This window comes from Chenopodium album, chromosome 20 (genome assembly GCF_948465745.1).
Source record: "Chenopodium album chromosome 20, dcCheAlbu1.1, whole genome shotgun sequence".
Taxonomy (NCBI): Eukaryota; Viridiplantae; Streptophyta; class Magnoliopsida; order Caryophyllales; family Amaranthaceae; genus Chenopodium; species Chenopodium album.
The window spans coordinates 118,491-143,996 of NC_137853.1; the positions used below are offsets into that span (position 1 = coordinate 118,491).

The following is a 25,506-nucleotide window of genomic DNA, read 5'->3' on the forward strand; positions in this document are numbered from 1 at the left end:
TGTATAGCTGTAACCCTTCAATTTTACCAGAAACTTCCTCCTTACCTTACCTCATCCTCTGCTTTCTTTATATCTCTGCTTACTCAAACTCAAAACCCCTATCTTCTTTCTTTCTTTCTTTTTCTCAAGAAAACAGAGCCACCATGTCTATGTCTATGTCTATGGCCTCCTCAAGAAAACTCCTCCTTGCATGCTTTGCTCTCTTCCTATCTCTTTCAACAGTCTCAGTAAAATCCCAACAATTACTCCCTTTAACCCACTCACTCTCCAAAACCCAATTCTCATCTCCCCACCACCTCTTGAAGTCTACCGCCACCATCTCTGCTGCTCGGCATCGTCGCCATACAAACAAAAACAGAAGCCACCACCAACAAGTATCTCTTCCTCTCTCTCCTGGAAGCGATTACACGCTTACCTTCACACTCAAATCCCAAACCCTCTCTGTTTATATGGACACTGGAAGTGATATGGTTTGGTTCCCTTGTTCTCCCTTTGAATGCATCCTTTGTGAAGGCAAGTACCCCCCTGGCTCCCTTTCCCCTCTCAACGTTTCCAAATCCTCTCTTCTATCCTGCAAGTCACATGCTTGTTCTTCCGCTCACTCTTCCCTTTCCTCCTCTAACCTATGTGCCATCGCAAAGTGTCCTCTTGATGAAATCGAAATCTCAGACTGTTCCAAATACAGTTGCCCCTCTTTCTACTACGCTTATGGAGACGGTAGCTTGATTGCTGAGTTACATAGTGAGAGTCTACTTATGCCTTCCACCTCTAATAATAAGCCCTTGAATCTAAAGAATTTTACATTTGGTTGTGCTCACTCTACTCTAGGTGAACCCATTGGAGTTGCTGGCTTTGGCAGAGGCGCTCTCTCTCTTCCAGCCCAATTAGCTAACTTATCCCCTGACTTGGGTAACCAATTTTCTTATTGTTTGGTTTCTCACTCCTTTGACTCCACCAAACTCAGACACCCAAGTCCCCTCATTCTCGGCAAATACAAGGAGACTGAAGTTGACAAAGTTTCTGAATATGTTTATACTCCCATGTTGGAAAACCCCAAACATCCTTACTTCTACTCAGTTGGGTTGGAGGCGATATCTGTTGGAGGACGACGTATTGAAGCACCGGAGAATTTGAGGAGAATAGACAGACAGGGAAACGGAGGAGTTGTGGTGGATAGTGGAACCACGTACACGATGTTGCCAAGCAAGCTGTACAAGGCGGTGGCAGCAGAATTGGAACGGAGAATCGGAAAGGTGTTAAAGCGGGCAACGGAGACAGAGTCGATGACAGGAATGAGGCCCTGTTTTTATATGCATGGTGGAAAAGTGATTCCGTCGTTAGCGTTGCATTTTGGGAGGAATTCGAGTGTGGTGCTCCCTAGGAGAAATTTCTTTCACGAATTTATGGATGGTGGAGATGACAAGAAGAATAGTAAGGGTAGGAAGGTGGGATGCTTGATGATGATGGACGCCGGAGAAGAAGATGAGGAGGAGGAGAGCGGGCCCGGCGCTACGCTCGGAAATTATCAACAGCAAGGTTTTGAGGTGGTTTATGACTTGGCGGAGCGCAGGGTTGGGTTTGCCCGGAGGGAGTGTGCAACTTTGTGGAATAATTTGAACCAGCACTAACGTGCGCCTGAGCCTGAGGAATGGGGGAGTTGACTTTTTGTAAATGTGTCAACGCCAATAAACTATTGGCCGCACGTGAAGCTCAAGGTTTAGCTTGATGATGGATTAAATGAGTTTGCACTTTGCAGTAATTACTCACTACTCAAGTCATTTTCGTTTGTGCAGATAGGTAAGTGGTTCCAATTTCCAATGGGTAATAATTAATACCAACATCAAGAGGAAAGACGTGTTTGTATAGATTTTCTCTTTTCCTTGTAAATCAGTATTGTACTTTTGTAATTATCTTTTAGTTTTAAATCTTCAGGTGTACTTAAAAGTCATGAAAAAAAAAGACACTTAAAATTTTCATGAATTTTCTTTTGACTAGAGAGTATATTATGTGGTTAACATTAAAAAGTAAAATGGAGGTATTTACAAATATGGGAATTACAATTTCTCACAAAATATGTGAAGCTATTCACCTATTACATCCTTGATCATTCACAATTTCTATTATTTACAAATTCCCATATGACAATCAAACACATGTTTGTAATTCGTAGTAATTAAATTTCCATGCATTAGAAATTCTCAAAGGAAATTATTTCATACATCTACCAAACGAGGCCTCGGATCACATATTTGCTCTTCTACACTTTTTATAAGTTCTACATCAACTATCTTTCTAATACATTTTAAAATATTAAACTATGTTGAACTTTCTCAAAGTTAATTTCTTAATTCCATAAAAGAAATTCCCATTCATCTTCAGGTTTGATAAATAACTCTTAAAAATCAATCTGAGATCGGGTTTATCAACCTTCGATTTTGAAGAATTATTGTATATTTCAAACTCCGAAAAGATAGATATTGAGGTGTTTCTCGTGAATCTCATGCGATCCCGATATGCCATTAGGGTGGTTGCTATAGGACGACAATCGGGCATTAGGCACACGTTTTGCTTCCGGCATTAATTTCGATTTAGAAGCATTAAGTCATAATCTAACATATGATAATTTTGTTTTCAATCAAGCGTGATGACCAATTGTGTATTTTTCTCTCGTAGTAGGTTGAATTTTCAATGTGACACTATCATCAATAGGGTAAAACGTCTCTTTTAACACTTGGCCGCTATAAACCAATTATCCTTGTGACAACTTTATCGACATTTATAATGCTTTTAAATATAGAAGGTTCTGCCTCAAGCCTTGTAGTATTACTTATCTTTTTCACATAATTTTTTTAATACTTCTAGTACCGTTACTTACCTCTTATTTATATTAAAGTCAATTAGTTACTAACCTAAAATTTTTTATATATCAGTCAAAATATAACATCAAATAAATAGAGGGATTACTGGTAGAATAAAAAGTGTGGGAAAAGGAGAGATGTGTAGCACGTTGTACAATTGTTTAAGTAATTAAAAAAGGCACAAAGTAAAAGTGATCCTCTCTGAAATTGAAATCGATCCATCCTTGTCCTTGATCTATCATTCCTTTCCTTCCTTCTCCAAAATCAAACTGTCTTCCTCCCACCTAAACTTAATAAATAAATAAATAAATAAAAAAGAGAAAAGGGATTCCTTCCTTTTATCTCCAGAATCTCGAATTCTCCGTCACCTTGTTTGTGTTTGCAGAAAAGTTGAATTCTGTAGCGGGGGTTTGATCATCGAATTTGTCGGATTCAAGATGAGCACGGGCGAGCTTCTGAATATCGAACCTTTGGAACTCAAGTTTGACCGTACAATTCATTCTTGTTTCTGAATTTTACAGATCTGTTATTTTGTGAATGTGATCTGACCTAGGGTTCCTTTTTTCTAATTATGCAGTTGAGCTCAAGAAGCAGATCTGCTCTTCTCTTTATCTAACCAACAAGACCGATAGCTATGTCGCCTTCAAGGTATTCTTTTCTGATTTGATCTTCTTCTTCTTCAATTATGATTCCGAAGAAGTATTGCGTTATCAGAAGGTATAATTTAATGTTATTTTCATTAGGTTAAAACCACGAATCCGAAGAAGTATTGCGTTCGTCCTAACACGGGCGTAGTTTTGCCCCGATCAACATGTGAAGTTATAGGTACATATTTAATTAAATTGATTATTCATCAACATAGTTCTATCAATTGATTTATTAAATTGGGTTTCTGTTATTATATACAGTTACTATGCAAGCACTCAAGGAGCCCCCTTCTGATATGCAATGCAAGGACAAATTTCTCCTTCAGAGTGTTATAGCTAATCATGGCACAACTGTTAAAGATATCACTCCAGAAATGGTAATTTTATTTTCGAATGACCATTCATCTTATGTGGCGCCCTACTTACTCGTGTGCTCTTCGTCCTCCAGTTTAGCAAAGAGGCAGGACATGTTGTCGAGGAATGCAAATTGAGAGTGCTCTATGTTTCCCCACGCCAACCGCCTTCGCCAGTTCCTGAAGGCTCTGAAGAAGGCAATTCCCCTAGGGGTTCTGTTTCTGACAACGGTCATTATAGTAATTCCGAGTCTGCTGTTGTAAGTAATTTCATGTTTTTTCTCTTTTTGTTCTCCTTGTTTCTTCACTTGTTGCTATTCATAATGGGTCTCTTACTTCAAATTCCAGGCATCAAGGACATTTGGTGAATCTCATGACAAACCTACAGAGGTAATATATTTTTCATTATACCAGACTTTGTCAACTGATTCGTTTCATCAACCTTTTTACATTGTTTTGTCAACTGAAATAATATACTTTACTTTAGGATTGTAATCTTATCAATCTCTATCACTCTATGTGTGTGTACATATTCATAAACACGCTGCCTGGCTTTATTGTGTTTGTGACTAGATGCTGGATAATTTTGCATCTTTGCTTCATAATTTGAGGCATTATATTAAAATTGTTGAGATATTTTTAATTGTTATAAGGTTGAACTAGTTAGCTTCTAGTGAGCTGTTGATCTAACTCTAAATCGATTTTGTGTCTTTGCTAAGCAACCCTCCTTTTTTCCTTACCCACTCAATTCTCAGTTAGGTTCGTCAAATGGTACTTCCTCTGTTTTTATTTACTTGCAATACATCTCACTTTATGCTTGTCAATGCATTATTGCAACCATAAATATATATTTAATTACCAATATGTAAAATTTGTAAAAATTGATATTACAAAGGTATAAATCGAGATGATTCTAACAAAATCCTACATGACTATATTTTTATAAATCGTCAAAGCTAGTCAAAATGAAGTATATGAATAGTGTAAAAGTTGAATTGTGCAAGTAAATAAATAAAACAGAGGAAGTATTTACAAATTTTTGTGTGTTTGTAAATGATCTATTTACAAATTTTCTTAATTAATTTTTATTTGGAGAGGGGGAGAAATGAGTCGCTATTATGTTGCTGATGTTTATGATTGGTTGGGTGTATAAATGGGAAGTAAAATGATCTATTTTTGTTATTATGTTTAGTAATTATTGAACCCTTTTTTTTTTCTATTGAAACTCTTTGATTCTGTTTACATATTAGTTTCTCAATTTGAGATAAAGTTTTGACTTTTGAGATTAGTACAGTTAATCTGGGTCTGGTTTGATGGCTCCACCTTATTTGACATACCAACTCAATATCATGTCATTCGTATGCCTTTTTTAATCACAGTGGTTTGCCCTCTATTTTTTTTTTTTTGGGAGTACCTTAGGAGTTAAGAGTGGGTTTACCTAGAATTCTAGGAACTTATTGCCTTGGCTATTATGTGATGGGACAAAATAAAAAGAGAAATCTGAAAATTAAATAAAAAAAATACGGCAAAGTTTAAATTACTTGTTCAAAAAATAAATCTAAAAAATTCAAAGCAATCAGTTTTTTGAGAATCAACGTGTTATATACTTCCCAAATCTTTTTTTTTTTTTTTTTCCAAATAAACTTAACATCAACTCTCAGTTTATAAAGACTTGCAACACACACTTTTTAGTTATTTTAGAAAAGTGGGTCTCACGTGTTTTAACACACTTAAAATGAGGTTGAGAGATTGTAAGAGTATAATTAAGTATGTCATTAGCTTTAAATAAAGTTAATAGTACAACTTTTACCACAAAATACTTTCTATAGCGTGTTGCAATTATTGTCACATTTCTATTTTAAAAAAGTGTTTGCAAGCATTTAAAAAATGGGGTAAGTATATTAGCTTCCAGACATAATTGAAAAAGTTCGCACTCTAGTAGGGTAAAATAACTATGGATTGAAAAAACAGACCCTTGATCTTAAACCTTATTAAGGACTTGTAGATCTAGTCTGAATTTTTTAAGGTCTGATCTAGTCTGATCTGAATGTTTATTATCTTGTCTGATCTGATTTAACAATTTGACTAAACTTTGACCGCATTTTAATACTAAATCTATAAAGAAAAACATTATCAAAATGGATCTTATTATATTTGTCTCATTATGAACTTTTCAAATATGTAATTTTTATAATTTTTTAAATACACAATTAACGATATTTAACGATAAGTAAATGATAACCAAAAGTTCTGGTCTGAATTTATTAAGGATTAAGATCTGTATTTATCAAGGATTAAGTAATAAGTATTTGAATTAAGTTAAAGAGAACAAGTCCTAAGAGAGAACAAAGTTCAAAGAGAAGGAATGGAGGATTCAATTCAGCTTAGAGGAGGTGTTCAGTTGTTAGCTGTTTTGGCGGTCCTGTGGACTAGTATGCCAATCTTTTTTTGGAACAAAGAAGCGAGAGGACAGAGATGAGAGAGAGAATGAGCCTAACCCTAACAAGCTGCTAAGGAAAGTGCCCTTTAGTTGGTGGGGATGCCCATATAATATTTTATGTCCTGAATCCACATTCCAGCCATTTCTGTTAAATTTGTCTGTCCCTGAATATCATAGAGGGAGGGGCTGTTAGGGTGTTCACTGTTCAGTACTTCAGTCTTATCCCTTTGACTGTGGGGTTTTCTGGTGGATCTGAATTTGACATGGCTTGCTAAATCTCTACCAAGTTTGTGATGCAATTGACTCTCAAAAATTTGAAAAAAGTATTGAGTTTTACGTATACTGCATTACTGCATGCTTTTTTTTTTTTTTTTTTTTGTCCCCCTCCCCCATCTGGCCACCCCCCTCTCTTTTATGGTGATGGGTTGGGTGTTGGATCAGTATTAAATCATAACCTTCACCATGGACTCATGAAATAGCTTTTAGTACTCATACAGTCATACATTTGTATTTGATGGTTGTACGGGGTGAGGTTGTTCATTTGAATGGTGATCTGACTGTGGCTTTAATAGGGTATCAGCATGAATAGCTTGGGGAAGAAATCCACTTCAACAAATAGTAATATCTTAGGTTTCTATGGATAGGGAAACAAGAGAAGGAATCAAGAAACGGAAATCAATTCTTGTGTTCGGTTAACCAGGGAATGAAATTTAAATCTCTTAAATATTATTTGTTACTCAGTACTAGATAACGGGTATTCAAACCCTCAAAGGTTTCTGCCACTATTTATCTTCTCTAAACACTCTAAGTTACTTAACGTCTTTCATCGCTTTACCCAACCCTTCTGCTATCTTATTCATCCTTATGTTTGGCACCTTCAACCACTATCACCAAATTTTTATAACGCCTTGAAGATTATGGGCTAAACTTGATTCTTTGGTGTTTGAAATTGGCTAAAATTTCCAAATCCGGAACTTGACTCTCAATTCCATCCCGGAACTTGACTCTCAATTCCATCCCACCATTAGACAAAAGGAAGTTAGTGGAAAATTGAATCTCTCTTAGTGGGGATTGGAAGCATGTTCTACGGTAAGGGATGATTTGGTGTTGCTATTTCCAGTAGTGGCGAAGTACAGGTGGTGGCCATGGTGTTTTATTCTGGTTTGGGTTGTTATTGTGATTTTAGCTTTGATGATGGGGTTTGTTGAAGTTGATGTTGGCTGTGGATATGCTATAGCACCTAAAGGGTGTCATATGTAGTTTGGGACTTCGGGGGGGAGGCTGTGTTTGTCAGTAATGGTGGAAGTATGTGTGGTTGTGGTTGCAAGTAGGTGTTGTGGATTTTCAAAAGCTGAAAAATGTTAAATTAATCACTTCTGAAGGGAAACAGGAAAACAGCCAAACAGGGGAGATGTTTTATTTTCCCTTTTTATGAAATTTTCCAACCAAATGATTCTTTATTTTTATGACATATTACTCACAAGGCTACATCTTAGAAATTGTATACATGGGGGTTTCGATGTAAAAGTTGTAAACCTTTTCTCCTTCCCTTAGGAAATGCTTTATAGTTTGCAGTATAGCCACCCTTTATATTCTTTGTGATGTTAGTTGTCCAGCTGTGTACGTAAATGAGTGCAAATGAAGTTATTAGATTGCTTGTTTCTTTTCTCCTGGCCTGTTTTATCTGAATTCTGTCGGCTTCATAATAATGCATGCATTCTGAATTCTCCTTAAAATTCGAACACTATTTCAGGCAAAAGCTCTTATTGCAAAGCTGACCGAGGAGAAAAATTCCGCAATTCATCATAATAACAAACTCCGACAGGAATTGGTGAGAGCTTTACTGGTTGTCTAATTTGTTTACCACTTTCGTTATCAAGTTGGCCAAGCAGCTTTCGAAACCTTGGTACATATCAATTTTTCTGCATGAGAATGAGACATTCTGTGAGATCTAGCTGAAATCTCTTACCAAAAATTCTGACACTTCTTATAAAAGCTATGCCTTTAAAGCTTTTAGATGTCTAGCTGAATTTATTTGGTTTAGTGGACATATTGCTTCATCAATTTAATTTATTTGGCAACTTTTGAGAGGCTTTTATGGCTCTTAAATTTATATTTTTATGGAAAAAGTGGGTGATATATTATGTGAGCATTTTTCAATTTAATTCTGTGATAAAGAATCAGTGGATCTCTACATTTAGTGTATGTAGTGTCGTAGTGATGTGGTTGAATCAGTGTTCCTGCCCATCATGCATCCATGCCTGCATTAACTGGTTGAATCAGCATATTTGGTTTTCATATTCATAAGAGAGTAGAGCCCATCAACACCAAAGCCCCAGAGCTGAGAGGATGGATGATGGTGAGCTAAATTAGTGACATATGACAATCACCCTCTCATTACATATAATAGCTACTGACAAGGTCAAAATGTCAATGATCTGTACTAGGCTGAAAAAGAATATTGAATTTGGCTTGTCTTAAAAGAGTTCTCTTGTCCATGTGATATTCTTGCTGGACTTCAAGTCTCATGCTCACTCTTTTTCTTACCTATCATAAATGTAAAAAAGAAAAGAGAGATGACTCTTGCTGGAGTTGTAACTCTAAAGCTCTCTTGATTGGTTTTAATGTAGTTTTAGGAAAATCTCGGTGCCTTTCATTTTTCAATACTAGTATATATGTAGTACTTCACTACTTTGTAATATTTCCTTATGTGCTGCTTATACAAATTCCTATGCTAATACAACAATATGCAGGAGCTTTTGAGGCGAGAAGCTAGCAAAAGCCAAGGTGGAGTTTCATTTATGCTTGTGATATTAATCGGTTTGATTGGAGTAATTTTGGGTTATATCATGAAGAAGGCATGAGGAAGCTAGAAATGCCGGTTACCTTTTATCCCGTTACTGTTACTGTATTATTTACACCAGTAATTAGAGAAACGGATACAGGTGATGGTGCTAGCTATCTATGCAGAAAGGGAAAAAGGTTGTTTAGGCAGTGTTCATGTGTTTGTAGTTAACTGATTCACTAGTATTGATGGAACTTATTGAGATTATTTTTGTTCCCGGGTTTGAGACCATTGATGTTTTTGTTGCAACATCATTCTTTGCTAATTTAACAACTCTGTACTATTTTTTTTAGCCTTTTGGTTCACCATAACAGCTTAGTCAGTCATATTTGTGTACGTATGAAAAGAGTTACCTGTTACGTGCTGTATCTAGAGGAATGTTTACCCCTCGTTATTCATTAATCTTATGAATTTTGTGCATGAAGTCAAGATTTAGCTGTTTTTCCTTTATTTTAAATAGGGCTACATTTGTTTCTTTTATATTGTTTTTTCATAATTTTAATCTGCAAAATACATAATTTCAAGCTATGGCTTTGGACCAAAACAAAACAAAGAATTATGTATGAATTTGTGCAAAGAAGGGGATAAACTCGTAAAAGAGGAATTTACTGAAGTCACCTATTGTTAGTTTTAGCTATGATCTCTCCTGCTTATGCATTTGTACTGTCTTATGACCAATCTTGATATCGATACTAGTCTCAACTAACAAGCAAGGCTTTGTGCACCGAAGTTTAGGGGAGTGATCAATCTTAGTATCAACCGAAGTGATTTACCTTGTTTGGTAACTATTGGCCTACTGTAGTGCAATCTATTAGCCAGCTAACTACGTAGGTCAATGTTTGAGAGTAGAGGGGGTTAAAGGAATGACTTCCCTAATTCTGCCAAACTTGCTTGGCTTAATATTTAGTGTTGATGGGTTGGATTCATCGAGGGTGATTTTGACCAATTTCACTCGTGTTGTACTATAGAGTTATCCAAGTTGCTGAAAAAACTTCACGGGTTTGTTTGTTTAATTTTGTTAAATTTTCAGATTAATAATGTGAGTTAAAAAAAAATACTCCGTACTTTTTAATGCTAAAATCTTGATTTGCCATAAGTACATACTACCTCCGTTTCATATTATTTGCAACAATTAGACATTTTTCCTCTCTACTTTATGTCAAATCGTTACAAATAATATGAAACGGAGGTATTACTAATTGTTTCTAATATTGCGGTGCACTTACAAAAATTAAAATATGCTATAGCTAATTAGCTATGGCTAATACTCATCTGTCAATCGAAAAGTTGATTCAAAAAATCTGTAAATTGAAAAGAATACTCGTATCTTCTAAACCTTAACATTTAAATTATTAATTGAGATAATAAAAAAATTAAAAGAAAACGGAGGGGAAGATATTTTTGCATATAAGCTTGGGGAAAAAGAAACCGAAAGACCGTCCAAAAAAAAAAAAAAAGGGTTGTGTAGAAGGTTCTCCAGGCTACTTCAAGTCTCCCAGAAACACATAGAAGCAGTTGGTAAGTGTGTAGAAGCTTCGATACAATTCTTGGTTGTTCTAATCCACCGCCTTCTGTTGGCTATATAGACCACACTCCACAGTCAGTTTCCATATGAATTGTTGCAGAATATAGTAAGTAATACTCACAAATCATCCTCTGTTATCTACGACTACCATTCTAGTTTTTCCATGGCTTCGTTGGCTCTCCGACGACTCGCCGGCAGGAACTGTAGTATTTTCCGGCCACTTTCCGTGAGTCGGTCCTTTAATACCAATGCTCAAATGGCCAGGGTTGATCACGATCACGACCTTGAAGATCGCTCTGACCGTGCTCCTGTCTCACGCCGTCGTGACTTTCCTGCTTCCTTTTTCTCAGGTATCTTTCGTTCTCTCCTCTCCTTTTCTCTTTAGTTTTATTGTAAAGTTAATAACTATAATCGGAATGTGGAACATTACATTACAGATGTGTTAGATCCATTCGCTTTCGCGCCAACTAGGAGTGTGGGGCAGCTGATTAACCTGATGGATCAGTTGATGGAGAATCCATTTAGAGGCGTTGGAAGTGGAGGAGCAATGAGAAGAGGTTGGGATGTTCGGGAAGACGAAGAGGCTCTTCAATTGAAGGTTGATATGCCTGGTTTGGCCAAAGAAGATGTCAAGGTTTCTGTGGAAGATAACACTCTCATCATCAAAGGTGAGGCTGAGAAGGAGACAGAGGAACAAGAGCAGCGTCGGAGGTACTCAAGCAGGATTGAATTGACTCCAAATCTTTACAACATTGATGGTATCAAGGCTGAGATGAAGAATGGTGTGCTCAAAGTTATTGTTCCTAAGCTCAAGGATGAAGAGAAGAAGGATGTTTTCAATGTTATGGTTGATTAATGTCTTGGCTACTTTTATTTTAATTCGGAGTATCTTCTAGTCTTGTTTAGGGTTGATTTTTGCTACTTACTGCAATCCTCCTCTACTTTGTTCCCAATAAATCCATGTTAATATGTTCTTATCTTACATTTACTTCTACCTATTTCTTCAGTAAATGTTCGTATACCTCCTCTACCTATTTATCATCCTTGTATTTTTTGTTAGTATGATATATAGACTAGTTTTTTCATTTTTCAAGTTATTTTTCACATGATGTGGTATGTTTCAAAAAGGATAATGATTTACTTCTTGATTTACACAATTAGGTTGATTGTTGAAAGTTTCCCTAATTGGTCTAATGTAGCTAGACATATACTATAATCTATTTAGTCATAGTTTAATGTTTACTATACACTTCAATATAATCAAGCTTTCTAACATTCTTTCCCTAAAAAAATTAAAAAAAAAAAAGTTTTCCCTAAATATTGTCTTATGTACCTAAGATCGTTCTCTCATTTCGGACATTTGTCTTGTGGGGGCGTGTAAAAGATAATTATATTAACACTATCATTATCCCTTGATTTACACAATTAGGTTGATTGTCAAAGATAGATAATAGATTTCCCTAAATATTGTCTTATGTACCTAGACATATACTCTAATGTATCTCGTTATACTTTGATGCATACTTATGTACTATAAATACTCTTGTTTACTCTTCAATATAATCAAGTTTTTCAACATTCTCTTTCTTATAACTCTATCATGTTTTTCTTAGGCATTTGTTTATCTTTAGCATCATATATATATTAAAGAGATTAGAGGTAATGTTTTTTGAAAGAAAGATTGAAGATAGCTTCAAACCATATGTAACCCAATTACATGATCATTAGACTTGTACATAAAAATTGTGTGTGATCCCTAAAAAAAAAATTTATGTATGTGAAGGTTTCAATTATCTAAGGAGTTGTTTGGTTGGCATGGGATAAACGGTATGAAATGAACAAAGGAAAAGAAAGAGAATGGAATATAAATCCCTTAAATATTCATGGAATATAAATCTCTTAAATATTCTATATTATTATTTAGTTTTAACAAAAACAAAGGGAATTAAACCACTAGTCCCAGCACCATACGTCCATACCACCACCAAGTAAAAACAAATCTCCTTCTTTTCCAATCTTTTCCATCCACCATCCAACCACCCCACCATTCGCCGCACCTCCCCTACCACCGACGCGCTTCGTCGCCTCTCCCAAACCTTCGCCACCCTCCCCTCCGATCCCTCCGTAAAATTATCCCCTTCCCTGAAAAGCATCCCCAACACCGTGAAACCCCAGAACCCTCTCCTTATCCCCGTAAGCCGCCGTCCGTCCATCCCTCCACCCTCGAAACCCTAGCGGCTAAGTGGGTGGAATCCTTTGCAGACGACTTAAATATGCGACGGGGTATTGTAAGTGGCAGAGTGATCTTGCTGCCACGATCCACTGAAATTCAGCGCTATATCGCTTCGATTCATCCCTATCCCTATCATAATCCCAAAAAAACCTATATTTTGGAAAACGAGGTTAACGTTGCACCTTACATGCTGATAAATACTCCGTACTTTTTAATGCTAAAATCTTGATTTGCCATAAGTACATACTACCTCCGTTTCATATTATTTGCAACAATTAGACATTTTTCCTCTCTACTTTATGTCAAATCGTTACAAATAATATGAAACGGAGGTATTACTAATTGTTTCTAATATTGCGGTGCACTTACAAAAATTAAAATATGCTATAGCTAATTAGCTATGGCTAATACTCATCTGTCAATCGAAAAGTTGATTCAAAAAATCTGTAAATTGAAAAGAATACTCGTATCTTCTAAACCTTAACATTTAAATTATTAATTGAGATAATAAAAAAATTAAAAGAAAACGGAGGGGAAGATATTTTTGCATATAAGCTTGGGGAAAAAGAAACCGAAAGACCGTCCAAAAAAAAAAAAAAAGGGTTGTGTAGAAGGTTCTCCAGGCTACTTCAAGTCTCCCAGAAACACATAGAAGCAGTTGGTAAGTGTGTAGAAGCTTCGATACAATTCTTGGTTGTTCTAATCCACCGCCTTCTGTTGGCTATATAGACCACACTCCACAGTCAGTTTCCATATGAATTGTTGCAGAATATAGTAAGTAATACTCACAAATCATCCTCTGTTATCTACGACTACCATTCTAGTTTTTCCATGGCTTCGTTGGCTCTCCGACGACTCGCCGGCAGGAACTGTAGTATTTTCCGGCCACTTTCCGTGAGTCGGTCCTTTAATACCAATGCTCAAATGGCCAGGGTTGATCACGATCACGACCTTGAAGATCGCTCTGACCGTGCTCCTGTCTCACGCCGTCGTGACTTTCCTGCTTCCTTTTTCTCAGGTATCTTTCGTTCTCTCCTCTCCTTTTCTCTTTAGTTTTATTGTAAAGTTAATAACTATAATCGGAATGTGGAACATTACATTACAGATGTGTTAGATCCATTCGCTTTCGCGCCAACTAGGAGTGTGGGGCAGCTGATTAACCTGATGGATCAGTTGATGGAGAATCCATTTAGAGGCGTTGGAAGTGGAGGAGCAATGAGAAGAGGTTGGGATGTTCGGGAAGACGAAGAGGCTCTTCAATTGAAGGTTGATATGCCTGGTTTGGCCAAAGAAGATGTCAAGGTTTCTGTGGAAGATAACACTCTCATCATCAAAGGTGAGGCTGAGAAGGAGACAGAGGAACAAGAGCAGCGTCGGAGGTACTCAAGCAGGATTGAATTGACTCCAAATCTTTACAACATTGATGGTATCAAGGCTGAGATGAAGAATGGTGTGCTCAAAGTTATTGTTCCTAAGCTCAAGGATGAAGAGAAGAAGGATGTTTTCAATGTTATGGTTGATTAATGTCTTGGCTACTTTTATTTTAATTCGGAGTATCTTCTAGTCTTGTTTAGGGTTGATTTTTGCTACTTACTGCAATCCTCCTCTACTTTGTTCCCAATAAATCCATGTTAATATGTTCTTATCTTACATTTACTTCTACCTATTTCTTCAGTAAATGTTCGTATACCTCCTCTACCTATTTATCATCCTTGTATTTTTTGTTAGTATGATATATAGACTAGTTTTTTCATTTTTCAAGTTATTTTTCACATGATGTGGTATGTTTCAAAAAGGATAATGATTTACTTCTTGATTTACACAATTAGGTTGATTGTTGAAAGTTTCCCTAATTGGTCTAATGTAGCTAGACATATACTATAATCTATTTAGTCATAGTTTAATGTTTACTATACACTTCAATATAATCAAGCTTTCTAACATTCTTTCCCTAAAAAAATTAAAAAAAAAAAAGTTTTCCCTAAATATTGTCTTATGTACCTAAGATCGTTCTCTCATTTCGGACATTTGTCTTGTGGGGGCGTGTAAAAGATAATTATATTAACACTATCATTATCCCTTGATTTACACAATTAGGTTGATTGTCAAAGATAGATAATAGATTTCCCTAAATATTGTCTTATGTACCTAGACATATACTCTAATGTATCTCGTTATACTTTGATGCATACTTATGTACTATAAATACTCTTGTTTACTCTTCAATATAATCAAGTTTTTCAACATTCTCTTTCTTATAACTCTATCATGTTTTTCTTAGGCATTTGTTTATCTTTAGCATCATATATATATTAAAGAGATTAGAGGTAATGTTTTTTGAAAGAAAGATTGAAGATAGCTTCAAACCATATGTAACCCAATTACATGATCATTAGACTTGTACATAAAAATTGTGTGTGATCCCTAAAAAAAAAATTTATGTATGTGAAGGTTTCAATTATCTAAGGAGTTGTTTGGTTGGCATGGGATAAACGGTATGAAATGAACAAAGGAAAAGAAAGAGAATGGAATATAAATCCCTTAAATATTCATGGAATATAAATCTCTTAAATATTCTATATTATTATTTAGTTTTAACAAAAACAAAGGGAATTAAACCACTAGTCCCAGCACCATACGTCCATACCACCACCAAGTAAAAACAAATCTCCTTCTTTTCCAATCTTTTCCATCCACCATCCAACCACCCCACCATTCGCCGCACCTCCCCTACCACCGACGCGCTTCGTCGCCTCTCCCAAACCTTCGCCACCCTCCCCTCCGATCCCTCCGTAAAATTATCCCCTTCCCTGAAAAGCATCCCCAACACCGTGAAACCCCAGAACCCTCTCCTTATCCCCGTAAGCCGCCGTCCGTCCATCCCTCCACCCTCGAAACCCTAGCGGCTAAGTGGGTGGAATCCTTTGCAGACGACTTAAATATGCGACGGGGTATTGTAAGTGGCAGAGTGATCTTGCTGCCACGATCCACTGAAATTCAGCGCTATATCGCTTCGATTCATCCCTATCCCTATCATAATCCCAAAAAAACCTATATTTTGGAAAACGAGGTTAACGTTGCACCTTACATGCTGATAAATACTCCGTACTTTTTAATGCTAAAATCTTGATTTGCCATAAGTACATACTACCTCCGTTTCATATTATTTGCAACAATTAGACATTTTTCCTCTCTACTTTATGTCAAATCGTTACAAATAATATGAAACGGAGGTATTACTAATTGTTTCTAATATTGCGGTGCACTTACAAAAATTAAAATATGCTATAGCTAATTAGCTATGGCTAATACTCATCTGTCAATCGAAAAGTTGATTCAAAAAATCTGTAAATTGAAAAGAATACTCGTATCTTCTAAACCTTAACATTTAAATTATTAATTGAGATAATAAAAAAATTAAAAGAAAACGGAGGGGAAGATATTTTTGCATATAAGCTTGGGGAAAAAGAAACCGAAAGACCGTCCAAAAAAAAAAAAAAAGGGTTGTGTAGAAGGTTCTCCAGGCTACTTCAAGTCTCCCAGAAACACATAGAAGCAGTTGGTAAGTGTGTAGAAGCTTCGATACAATTCTTGGTTGTTCTAATCCACCGCCTTCTGTTGGCTATATAGACCACACTCCACAGTCAGTTTCCATATGAATTGTTGCAGAATATAGTAAGTAATACTCACAAATCATCCTCTGTTATCTACGACTACCATTCTAGTTTTTCCATGGCTTCGTTGGCTCTCCGACGACTCGCCGGCAGGAACTGTAGTATTTTCCGGCCACTTTCCGTGAGTCGGTCCTTTAATACCAATGCTCAAATGGCCAGGGTTGATCACGATCACGACCTTGAAGATCGCTCTGACCGTGCTCCTGTCTCACGCCGTCGTGACTTTCCTGCTTCCTTTTTCTCAGGTATCTTTCGTTCTCTCCTCTCCTTTTCTCTTTAGTTTTATTGTAAAGTTAATAACTATAATCGGAATGTGGAACATTACATTACAGATGTGTTAGATCCATTCGCTTTCGCGCCAACTAGGAGTGTGGGGCAGCTGATTAACCTGATGGATCAGTTGATGGAGAATCCATTTAGAGGCGTTGGAAGTGGAGGAGCAATGAGAAGAGGTTGGGATGTTCGGGAAGACGAAGAGGCTCTTCAATTGAAGGTTGATATGCCTGGTTTGGCCAAAGAAGATGTCAAGGTTTCTGTGGAAGATAACACTCTCATCATCAAAGGTGAGGCTGAGAAGGAGACAGAGGAACAAGAGCAGCGTCGGAGGTACTCAAGCAGGATTGAATTGACTCCAAATCTTTACAACATTGATGGTATCAAGGCTGAGATGAAGAATGGTGTGCTCAAAGTTATTGTTCCTAAGCTCAAGGATGAAGAGAAGAAGGATGTTTTCAATGTTATGGTTGATTAATGTCTTGGCTACTTTTATTTTAATTCGGAGTATCTTCTAGTCTTGTTTAGGGTTGATTTTTGCTACTTACTGCAATCCTCCTCTACTTTGTTCCCAATAAATCCATGTTAATATGTTCTTATCTTACATTTACTTCTACCTATTTCTTCAGTAAATGTTCGTATACCTCCTCTACCTATTTATCATCCTTGTATTTTTTGTTAGTATGATATATAGACTAGTTTTTTCATTTTTCAAGTTATTTTTCACATGATGTGGTATGTTTCAAAAAGGATAATGATTTACTTCTTGATTTACACAATTAGGTTGATTGTTGAAAGTTTCCCTAATTGGTCTAATGTAGCTAGACATATACTATAATCTATTTAGTCATAGTTTAATGTTTACTATACACTTCAATATAATCAAGCTTTCTAACATTCTTTCCCTAAAAAAATTAAAAAAAAAAAAGTTTTCCCTAAATATTGTCTTATGTACCTAAGATCGTTCTCTCATTTCGGACATTTGTCTTGTGGGGGCGTGTAAAAGATAATTATATTAACACTATCATTATCCCTTGATTTACACAATTAGGTTGATTGTCAAAGATAGATAATAGATTTCCCTAAATATTGTCTTATGTACCTAGACATATACTCTAATGTATCTCGTTATACTTTGATGCATACTTATGTACTATAAATACTCTTGTTTACTCTTCAATATAATCAAGTTTTTCAACATTCTCTTTCTTATAACTCTATCATGTTTTTCTTAGGCATTTGTTTATCTTTAGCATCATATATATATTAAAGAGATTAGAGGTAATGTTTTTTGAAAGAAAGATTGAAGATAGCTTCAAACCATATGTAACCCAATTACATGATCATTAGACTTGTACATAAAAATTGTGTGTGATCCCTAAAAAAAAAATTTATGTATGTGAAGGTTTCAATTATCTAAGGAGTTGTTTGGTTGGCATGGGATAAACGGTATGAAATGAACAAAGGAAAAGAAAGAGAATGGAATATAAATCCCTTAAATATTCATGGAATATAAATCTCTTAAATATTCTATATTATTATTTAGTTTTAACAAAAACAAAGGGAATTAAACCACTAGTCCCAGCACCATACGTCCATACCACCACCAAGTAAAAACAAATCTCCTTCTTTTCCAATCTTTTCCATCCACCATCCAACCACCCCACCATTCGCCGCACCTCCCCTACCACCGACGCGCTTCGTCGCCTCTCCCAAACCTTCGCCACCCTCCCCTCCGATCCCTCCGTAAAATTATCCCCTTCCCTGAAAAGCATCCCCAACACCGTGAAACCCCAGAACCCTCTCCTTATCCCCGTAAGCCGCCGTCCGTCCATCCCTCCACCCTCGAAACCCTAGCGGCTAAGTGGGTGGAATCCTTTGCAGACGACTTAAATATGCGACGGGGTATTGTAAGTGGCAGAGTGATCTTGCTGCCACGATCCACTGAAATTCAGCGCTATATCGCTTCGATTCATCCCTATCCCTATCATAATCCCAAAAAAACCTATATTTTGGAAAACGAGGTTAACGTTGCACCTTACATGCTGATAAATGCTAAGTGCGGGATTAAGACAAGTAACAAATCCTAAGTGTTGGGATGTTGGATGGTGCAAGGAGGTGTGTGCCATGTGCACCCAAGAACAAGGCATGCTTTGAGATATGTTAGTTATATGAGGGTGTGTCGACTTTGCCTTAAGATTTGATGATTTAAAGCCTGTTTGGCCGGGTTTCTCAAAGTGTTTCTAAGTAGTAAAAGGAGAAACTTGGCCAAACAGTGTGATTTACAAGAGTAATTAAATTAAGCTCCTCGAGAAGCCCGTTGTTTGCCCTTAATTGCTAGCAACTCTGCAGAATTTGCCTCTAGAACCTGCCCTTAATTGCTTGGTAATTTCTTATTATAGTCTTCCAAGGAGGAAGGAATGTCATTCTGCCCAAGTCTCTTCTACAATTCCTTACAATACATTCTGGTATACTGCAAATCAAAATAAAGACGATCAACAGTTTCTACACCATTTTCATATAAAGGGCAACAATCATCTAAAATGACCCAAATCGTAGCTAGGTGAGCTTTCACTCTAATTCTCTTCTACTTGATCATCCAACATATAAATCGACACCTAGGAATATTCAGTCTATTCCAAACCGGTGCACACAATTCACATCCTCATGCTGCTGCTTAAGCCACTTAAAACCACTATCTATAGAGTAACCTTTAGCATAAGCAATCCATCTATCACCACAATACCCAGACTTCAAAATAACTTTTATCTTCCATACTTGTTTCCAATTCCAACTTTCATTCTTAAGGCATTGCAATCTATTCCAAGTTTTACCCTTTATGTACAAGCCATTTACCCATCTAAGCCAAAGATATTGCTGCTTCTAAGCTATGTTCTAGATGTTCTTACCAATATTAGCAACATTATATTTCAAGAGTGACAATCAATGAAGGCTATTGTCCACGCTTTTTAAGGAATTTTGAGGGTTTCAGGATCCGGATTTGAAAAGTCTTGAGATAATAGGGGATACATCACGGATCGGAATCCTATGACCATTGTATGTTGTCATAAAATTTCGTGGCAGGCTGGAGTATATGAAATTGGTGCAATTTGTGAACGAGTATATCTACTAGTTAAAGACATATTGGATGGTTGTACCCATCCAAATGGAATCCTAGAGGGTATTAGGAACCATGGTAAACATCTCGACAATTTTTATTTTCGGGCAAAAAAAGTCAAATTTCCAAAATTGAAGGCTATTATTATCCACGCTTTTTGAGAAATTTTGGGGATTACGGGACCCCGATGTTGAAAAGTCTTGAGATGCTAAAAGATACATCTCGGGGTCTTATAATGCTATTTGGATCCATATATGACCATTAAATGTTGTCATAAATCTCTGTGGTAGACTTGAGTTTATGAAATCGGTGCAAGTTGTGAACGGGTAAATTGACCGTTTAAATACTTATTGGATGGTAGTATCCAACCAAATGGAATCTTGAAGGGTATTAGGAACCATAGTAAGTATCTCGTCAAATCTTTTTTCAGGTCAAAAAAGTCAAAAATTTGAAAAAATGAAAGCTATTATCCATGCTTTTTGAGTAATTTTGGGGGTTTAGGGACCGGTGTCGAAAAGTCATGATATATTATGGGATACATCTTGGTATCTAATAATGCTATTTGGAACCATATATGACCAATATATGTTGTCATAAATGTATGCGGTAGGCTTGAGTTTTTGAAATCAGTGCAATATGTGAACGGATAAATTTACCGTTTAAAGGCATATTATATTGGATGGTTGTACCTATCAAAATGGAATCCTGGATGGTATTAGGAACCATGGTAAACATCTCAGCAATTTTTATTTTCGGGCGAAAAGTCAAAACTTCCAAAATTAAAGGCTTATACACGCTTTTTGAGGAATTTTGGGGATTTAAGGACCTGATGTCGAAAAGTCTTGAGATATTAAAGGATACATCTGGGGGTCTTATAATGCTGTTTGGATCCATATATAACCATTAAATGTTGTCATAAATGTCTATGGTAGACTTGAGTTTATGAAATCGGTGCAAGTTGTGAATGGGTAAATTGACCGTTTAAACACTTATTGGACGGTAGTATCCTCCCAAATGGTCTCTTAGAGGGTATTAGGAATCATGGTAAGTATCTCGTCAAATTTTATTTTCGGTCAAAAAAGTCAAAAATTTGAAAAATTAAATTCTACTATCCACGCTTTTTGAGAAATTTTGGTGGTTTCAAGACCCGGTATTGAAAAGTCTTGATATACTAATGGATACATCTCGGGGGTTTTATAATGTGGTTTGGATCCATAGATGACCATTAAATAATGTCATAAAAGTCTTATGTAGGCTTGAGTTTATGAAATCGGTGTAAGTTGTGAACAGGAAAATTGACCGTTTAAATGCTTATTGGATGGTAGTATCCGCCCAAATGGACTCTTTGAGGGTATTAAGAACCGTGTTAAGCATCTCGTCAAATTTTATTTTCAAGTCAAAAAAGTAAAAAATTTAAAAAGTTAAGGGTTATTATCTACGCTTTTTGAGTAATTTTGGGGGTTTCGGGACCCGGTGTCAAAAAGTCATGATATATTATGGGATACATCTCGGTATCATATAATGCTGTTTGGAATCATATATGACCATTATATGTTGTCATAAATGTATGTGGTAGGCTCGAGTTTACGAAATCGTTGCAATTTGTGAACGGGCAAATTTATCGTTTAAAGACATATTGGATGGTTGTACGCATTAAATGAACTCCTAAACAGTATTAGGAACCATGATAAACATCTCGGCAATTTTGATTTTCATGCGAAAAAGTCAAAATTTCCAAAATTGAAGACTATTATCCACACTTTTTGAGGAATTTTGGGGATTTCTTGACCTGATGTCAAAAAGTCTTAAGATACTAAGGGATACATCTCAGGGGTCTTATAATGCAGTTTGGATCCATATATGACCATTAAATAATGTCATAAAAGTCTTGTGTAGGCTTGAGTTTATGAAATCGGTGTAAGTTGTGAACGGGTAAATTGACCGTTTAAATGCTTATTGGATGGTAGTATCCACCCAAACGGACTCTTTGAGGGAGTTAGGTATTGTGGTAAGCATCTCGTCAAATTTTATTTTCGGGTCAAAAATTTCAAAAATTGAAGGCTATTATCCACGCTTTTTGAGTAATTTTGAGGGTTTTGGGACCCGGTGTCGAAAAGTCTAATATATTATGGGATACATCTCGGTATCATATAATGTTGTTTGGAACCATATATGATCATAATATGTTGTCATTAGTGTGTGTGATAGGCTTGAGTTTACGAAATCGCTGGAATTTGTGAACGGGTAAATTTACTGTTTAAAGATATATTGGAAGACTCTACCCATCCAAATGGATTCCTAGAGGGTATTTGGAACTAGGGGTGAACACCGGTCTAGATCCGGACCGGACCGGACTTGAACCGGATCAGACCCGGACCGGTTTGGACCGGCATGCGTGGACCTGTGTTAGACCTGTTCCTGCCGGTCCGGGTCCGGTCCAGACTTGAAAAATCAGGTCCGGTCCAGGTCTGGACCTGTTTGGACCGGTTTGCTTTTATCCTTTATAAAGGCCTTTTTTTTTTACCTGTTTTGAACATGAATTTGGACCTGTTTTGAACTTGATTCTAGACCTGTTTCATGACCTGTTTATAAAACATATTTTGGACAAACTATTGCCCTTTTTTTAAGTCCAAAACTTAGTTATATAAAACATATTTAACAAGTTACATAAAGTCCAAACTAGATTATATTAGATTGTATGCTTGATCTTCTTATCTCCCTTCAATCACACGCTTCAAACGAATCACACCAATGAGTCTACAAATACGACTTCATTGTCTACATCGCCACATTGCACATCTAAATCAAAACGAAAATAGATTATATTAGATTGTATTGATAATTAATAAGTAATAATAAAATAAATAAGTAAAAGTGCTTAATAACATAACTACCTTTCTCGATTTCCTCTAACTCTTTCAAAGTTTCCTCCACATCAATAATTGGCAATCCTTTTGCTCTTAACCAATCTTGTGAATAAATAAGAGCTTGAACCATCTTAATACAAATAGAAACAGAAGCTTATATCAACAGAAACCAATAGAAACAGAACAACCAATTTTGAAGTCAGAAAAAATGGCAAAATGAATCAGTCAGAACAACCAAATGAATTAGAAAATCAATCATCACCGTCCATATTTGAAGTCAGAAGGTTGATTTATTGAGATTACAGTAAGTACATGACATAAGTGAAATTAGCAGAAAATTGGTATCAGACTATCAGCAAACATATATATATCTTCCTTCTAATCAAACCCCTATTATAGTATCAGACTATCAGCAAATATGTTCTGCATATTATAATTATGCCCTCTAATATTTGCAAGAGGTACATCTTATACAATTGTACTTTAACTTCACTTCCAGTTGTGTGGGGTTATAGGGAGCATTAAAGAACCATAAAATGGAATTGATTTTAACAGTTCCAAATCACAGTTATTGACCACTAGAATATAGCTACAAATTCTCTTATCCTATATCAATTACCTAGTATACTACTGTAATTGGCAAGTACAAAGTGACTATAAATTCCAGAAACAGAAAGTAATTGATAATTTTGATAGTGCCTTTCATAAATATGAGGTAGGAAGTTGATTTCTTTAAGAGATAAGCCAGCATACACTCACTCAATTAGCCTTGTCATTCAGCACCTTAGAACAATAAATGCAGGAACTTAGCAGAAAATGCAGCATAATTTGATAACTAATTCAGGAACTTAGCTAGACTTGAGTGTGACATAAATTAGGTGAAGCATAAAAGGCTACAGCTAGCAACAAACAGAAGATATTTAACAAACAGCAGAAACACAATACCAGATAACTGAATTCATAAAAACTCATTATAATAAAAACAGAATTTTACCTTAGGAGTTAGAGAGCTCCGAAATGGATCTAGAGTACGACCTCCCGTACTAAACGCAGATTCAGAAGCCACTGTAGACAAGGGGACAACTAGAATATCGCGTGCCATGCACTTAAGAACTGGATATCGATGACCATTAATACCCCACCAAGTTAATGCATCTAACATGAAGATTTTTTCCATCATTAATACATCCGGTTCTTCTAACCATTCTACTTAAGTGCATACAAGCAACATCATTTGAAGAGGCATTATCAACAGTGACAGTAAAAAGCTTATCCTCAATACCCCAATGCTCTAAACATGCCTCAACGGCTTTTCCAATAGCCTCTCCTTTATGACTAGATATTGGACAAAAATTGATTATCTTTTTATGCAATTTCCACTCACTATCAATAAAATGAGCCGTAAGACACATATAATTGATTCGTTGTATTGAGGTCCAAGTATCTGTGGTCACAGAAATTCTTTGACAAGCTTTAAACATTTCTCTCAATCTTTCTTTCTCACTATAGTAGAGTGTAGGGAATATTTCAAGCATCATGATAACCCCAAACTTGAACCCCACTGTAATCATACACTAAAGTACGGTGGCGTTCCAAGGGGAAAGAAAAAGAGCAAAAAGAGTCGCCAACAAGTTTTAGGAACTTGTAAACCCAAAAGACAATCCAAAAGGACCATCAACTACTCCATAAGGTCTTGAATCAAATAGGGTCCGGGGATGAGGGTACGAATCCAATCTACAAAAGAAAGGACCCGCCCTATAAAATAGGCCTCTACTTTGTTCTGCTCGTATTCATGTGCGCTTTTCGAATAACATACAAACATTATATTGAACCTAACATGTTTATCTATGTTGGTTGAATATTAATGCACAAATAATACTATTATTGGCGATCACTTGAATTAAAATCACATTACCTAAACCAAATTAATAATTATCTTATTAAGCGTGATTTCAAGTACAAATTCCCTTTAGCAATCATAAAAGGTGTGATCAAGCAATAACAATATAAAATAAATAATATCAAGCAACATAATAATAAACAAAATAATAAACATGATAATAGCATGATAAGGCATAATAAACATTAATAAACATGCTTTCTACGTTGAAAGAGAGTAATAAGATTACATACTTTGAAGCCTCGTACCTCTTTCTAATAACAAAATACACAAGTTAGTAACTTCAATGAAAATAATAAAGAATAACTAAATAATTAAATTGAAACCAAGTTAAATAAAGTTTAGACTAGATTTGGACCAAACCCTCAGAAAATATCAAACCTTTCACGTCTAGGGCGAAGGCAACTTCGAACTTGGCTAAGAGACTCTAAGTCTTGTGAATGCGGAATATTGTATTTTGTAAAAAGGCTAGTTTAGAAAGAGAGAGAAAGAATAAGAATTAAGCAATATTGCTTAGAGAGAGAATAGAGAGAATTGATGAAAGTTGATGAGAGATGATGAGAATTGATGATTCTGAAAACAGGGATTCAGACCCTTTTTATAATGAAAATAGTCCGGAAAAACATAGAATTTGATAAGGAATAAAACTACACGCTGTCGCCAGGAATCGACTCTGTCGCGACGCGACAGGGTCTGTCGCGAGGCGACAGGGTCTGTCGCGTGGCGACAGACTTGTCGTTTGGCGACAACCTGTATTAGCGCGTTTTCTTCAC

At 36.1% G+C, this 25,506-nt stretch overlaps 5 protein-coding genes across 5 annotated transcripts; all 5 read left to right on the top strand.

Annotated features, from left to right (window-relative positions):
* Window positions 1-77: 77 nt before the first annotated feature.
* On the top strand, window positions 78-1,994 carry LOC145597458 (putative aspartyl protease At4g16563). Its single transcript, XM_081653634.1, has one exon. The coding sequence runs from the start codon at window positions 144-146 to the stop codon at window positions 1,626-1,628; it is 1,485 nt and encodes a 494-aa protein (XP_081509760.1). The 5' UTR covers window positions 78-143; the 3' UTR covers window positions 1,629-1,994.
* A 961-nt stretch (window positions 1,995-2,955) lies between these two features.
* LOC145597459 (vesicle-associated protein 1-1-like) lies at window positions 2,956-9,567 on the top strand. The gene is made up of 8 exons (XM_081653635.1): window positions 2,956-3,347; window positions 3,436-3,506; window positions 3,602-3,683; window positions 3,767-3,882; window positions 3,954-4,118; window positions 4,207-4,248; window positions 8,052-8,129; window positions 9,052-9,567. The coding sequence occupies exons 1-8, from the start codon at window positions 3,296-3,298 to the stop codon at window positions 9,160-9,162; spliced, it is 717 nt and encodes a 238-aa protein (XP_081509761.1). The 5' UTR covers window positions 2,956-3,295; the 3' UTR covers window positions 9,163-9,567.
* A 1,098-nt stretch (window positions 9,568-10,665) lies between these two features.
* LOC145598709 (small heat shock protein, chloroplastic-like) lies at window positions 10,666-11,717 on the top strand. The gene is made up of 2 exons (XM_081655091.1): window positions 10,666-11,018; window positions 11,106-11,717. Exons 1-2 carry the CDS (start codon window positions 10,832-10,834, stop codon window positions 11,522-11,524), a joined length of 606 nt encoding a protein of 201 aa, XP_081511217.1. The 5' UTR covers window positions 10,666-10,831; the 3' UTR covers window positions 11,525-11,717.
* A 1,850-nt stretch (window positions 11,718-13,567) lies between these two features.
* Window positions 13,568-14,618, top strand: LOC145598698 (small heat shock protein, chloroplastic-like). The gene is made up of 2 exons (XM_081655079.1): window positions 13,568-13,919; window positions 14,007-14,618. Exons 1-2 carry the CDS (start codon window positions 13,733-13,735, stop codon window positions 14,423-14,425), a joined length of 606 nt encoding a protein of 201 aa, XP_081511205.1. The 5' UTR covers window positions 13,568-13,732; the 3' UTR covers window positions 14,426-14,618.
* A 1,850-nt stretch (window positions 14,619-16,468) lies between these two features.
* On the top strand, window positions 16,469-17,519 carry LOC145598697 (small heat shock protein, chloroplastic-like). The gene is made up of 2 exons (XM_081655077.1): window positions 16,469-16,820; window positions 16,908-17,519. Exons 1-2 carry the CDS (start codon window positions 16,634-16,636, stop codon window positions 17,324-17,326), a joined length of 606 nt encoding a protein of 201 aa, XP_081511203.1. The 5' UTR covers window positions 16,469-16,633; the 3' UTR covers window positions 17,327-17,519.
* Window positions 17,520-25,506: the final 7,987 nt, after the last annotated feature.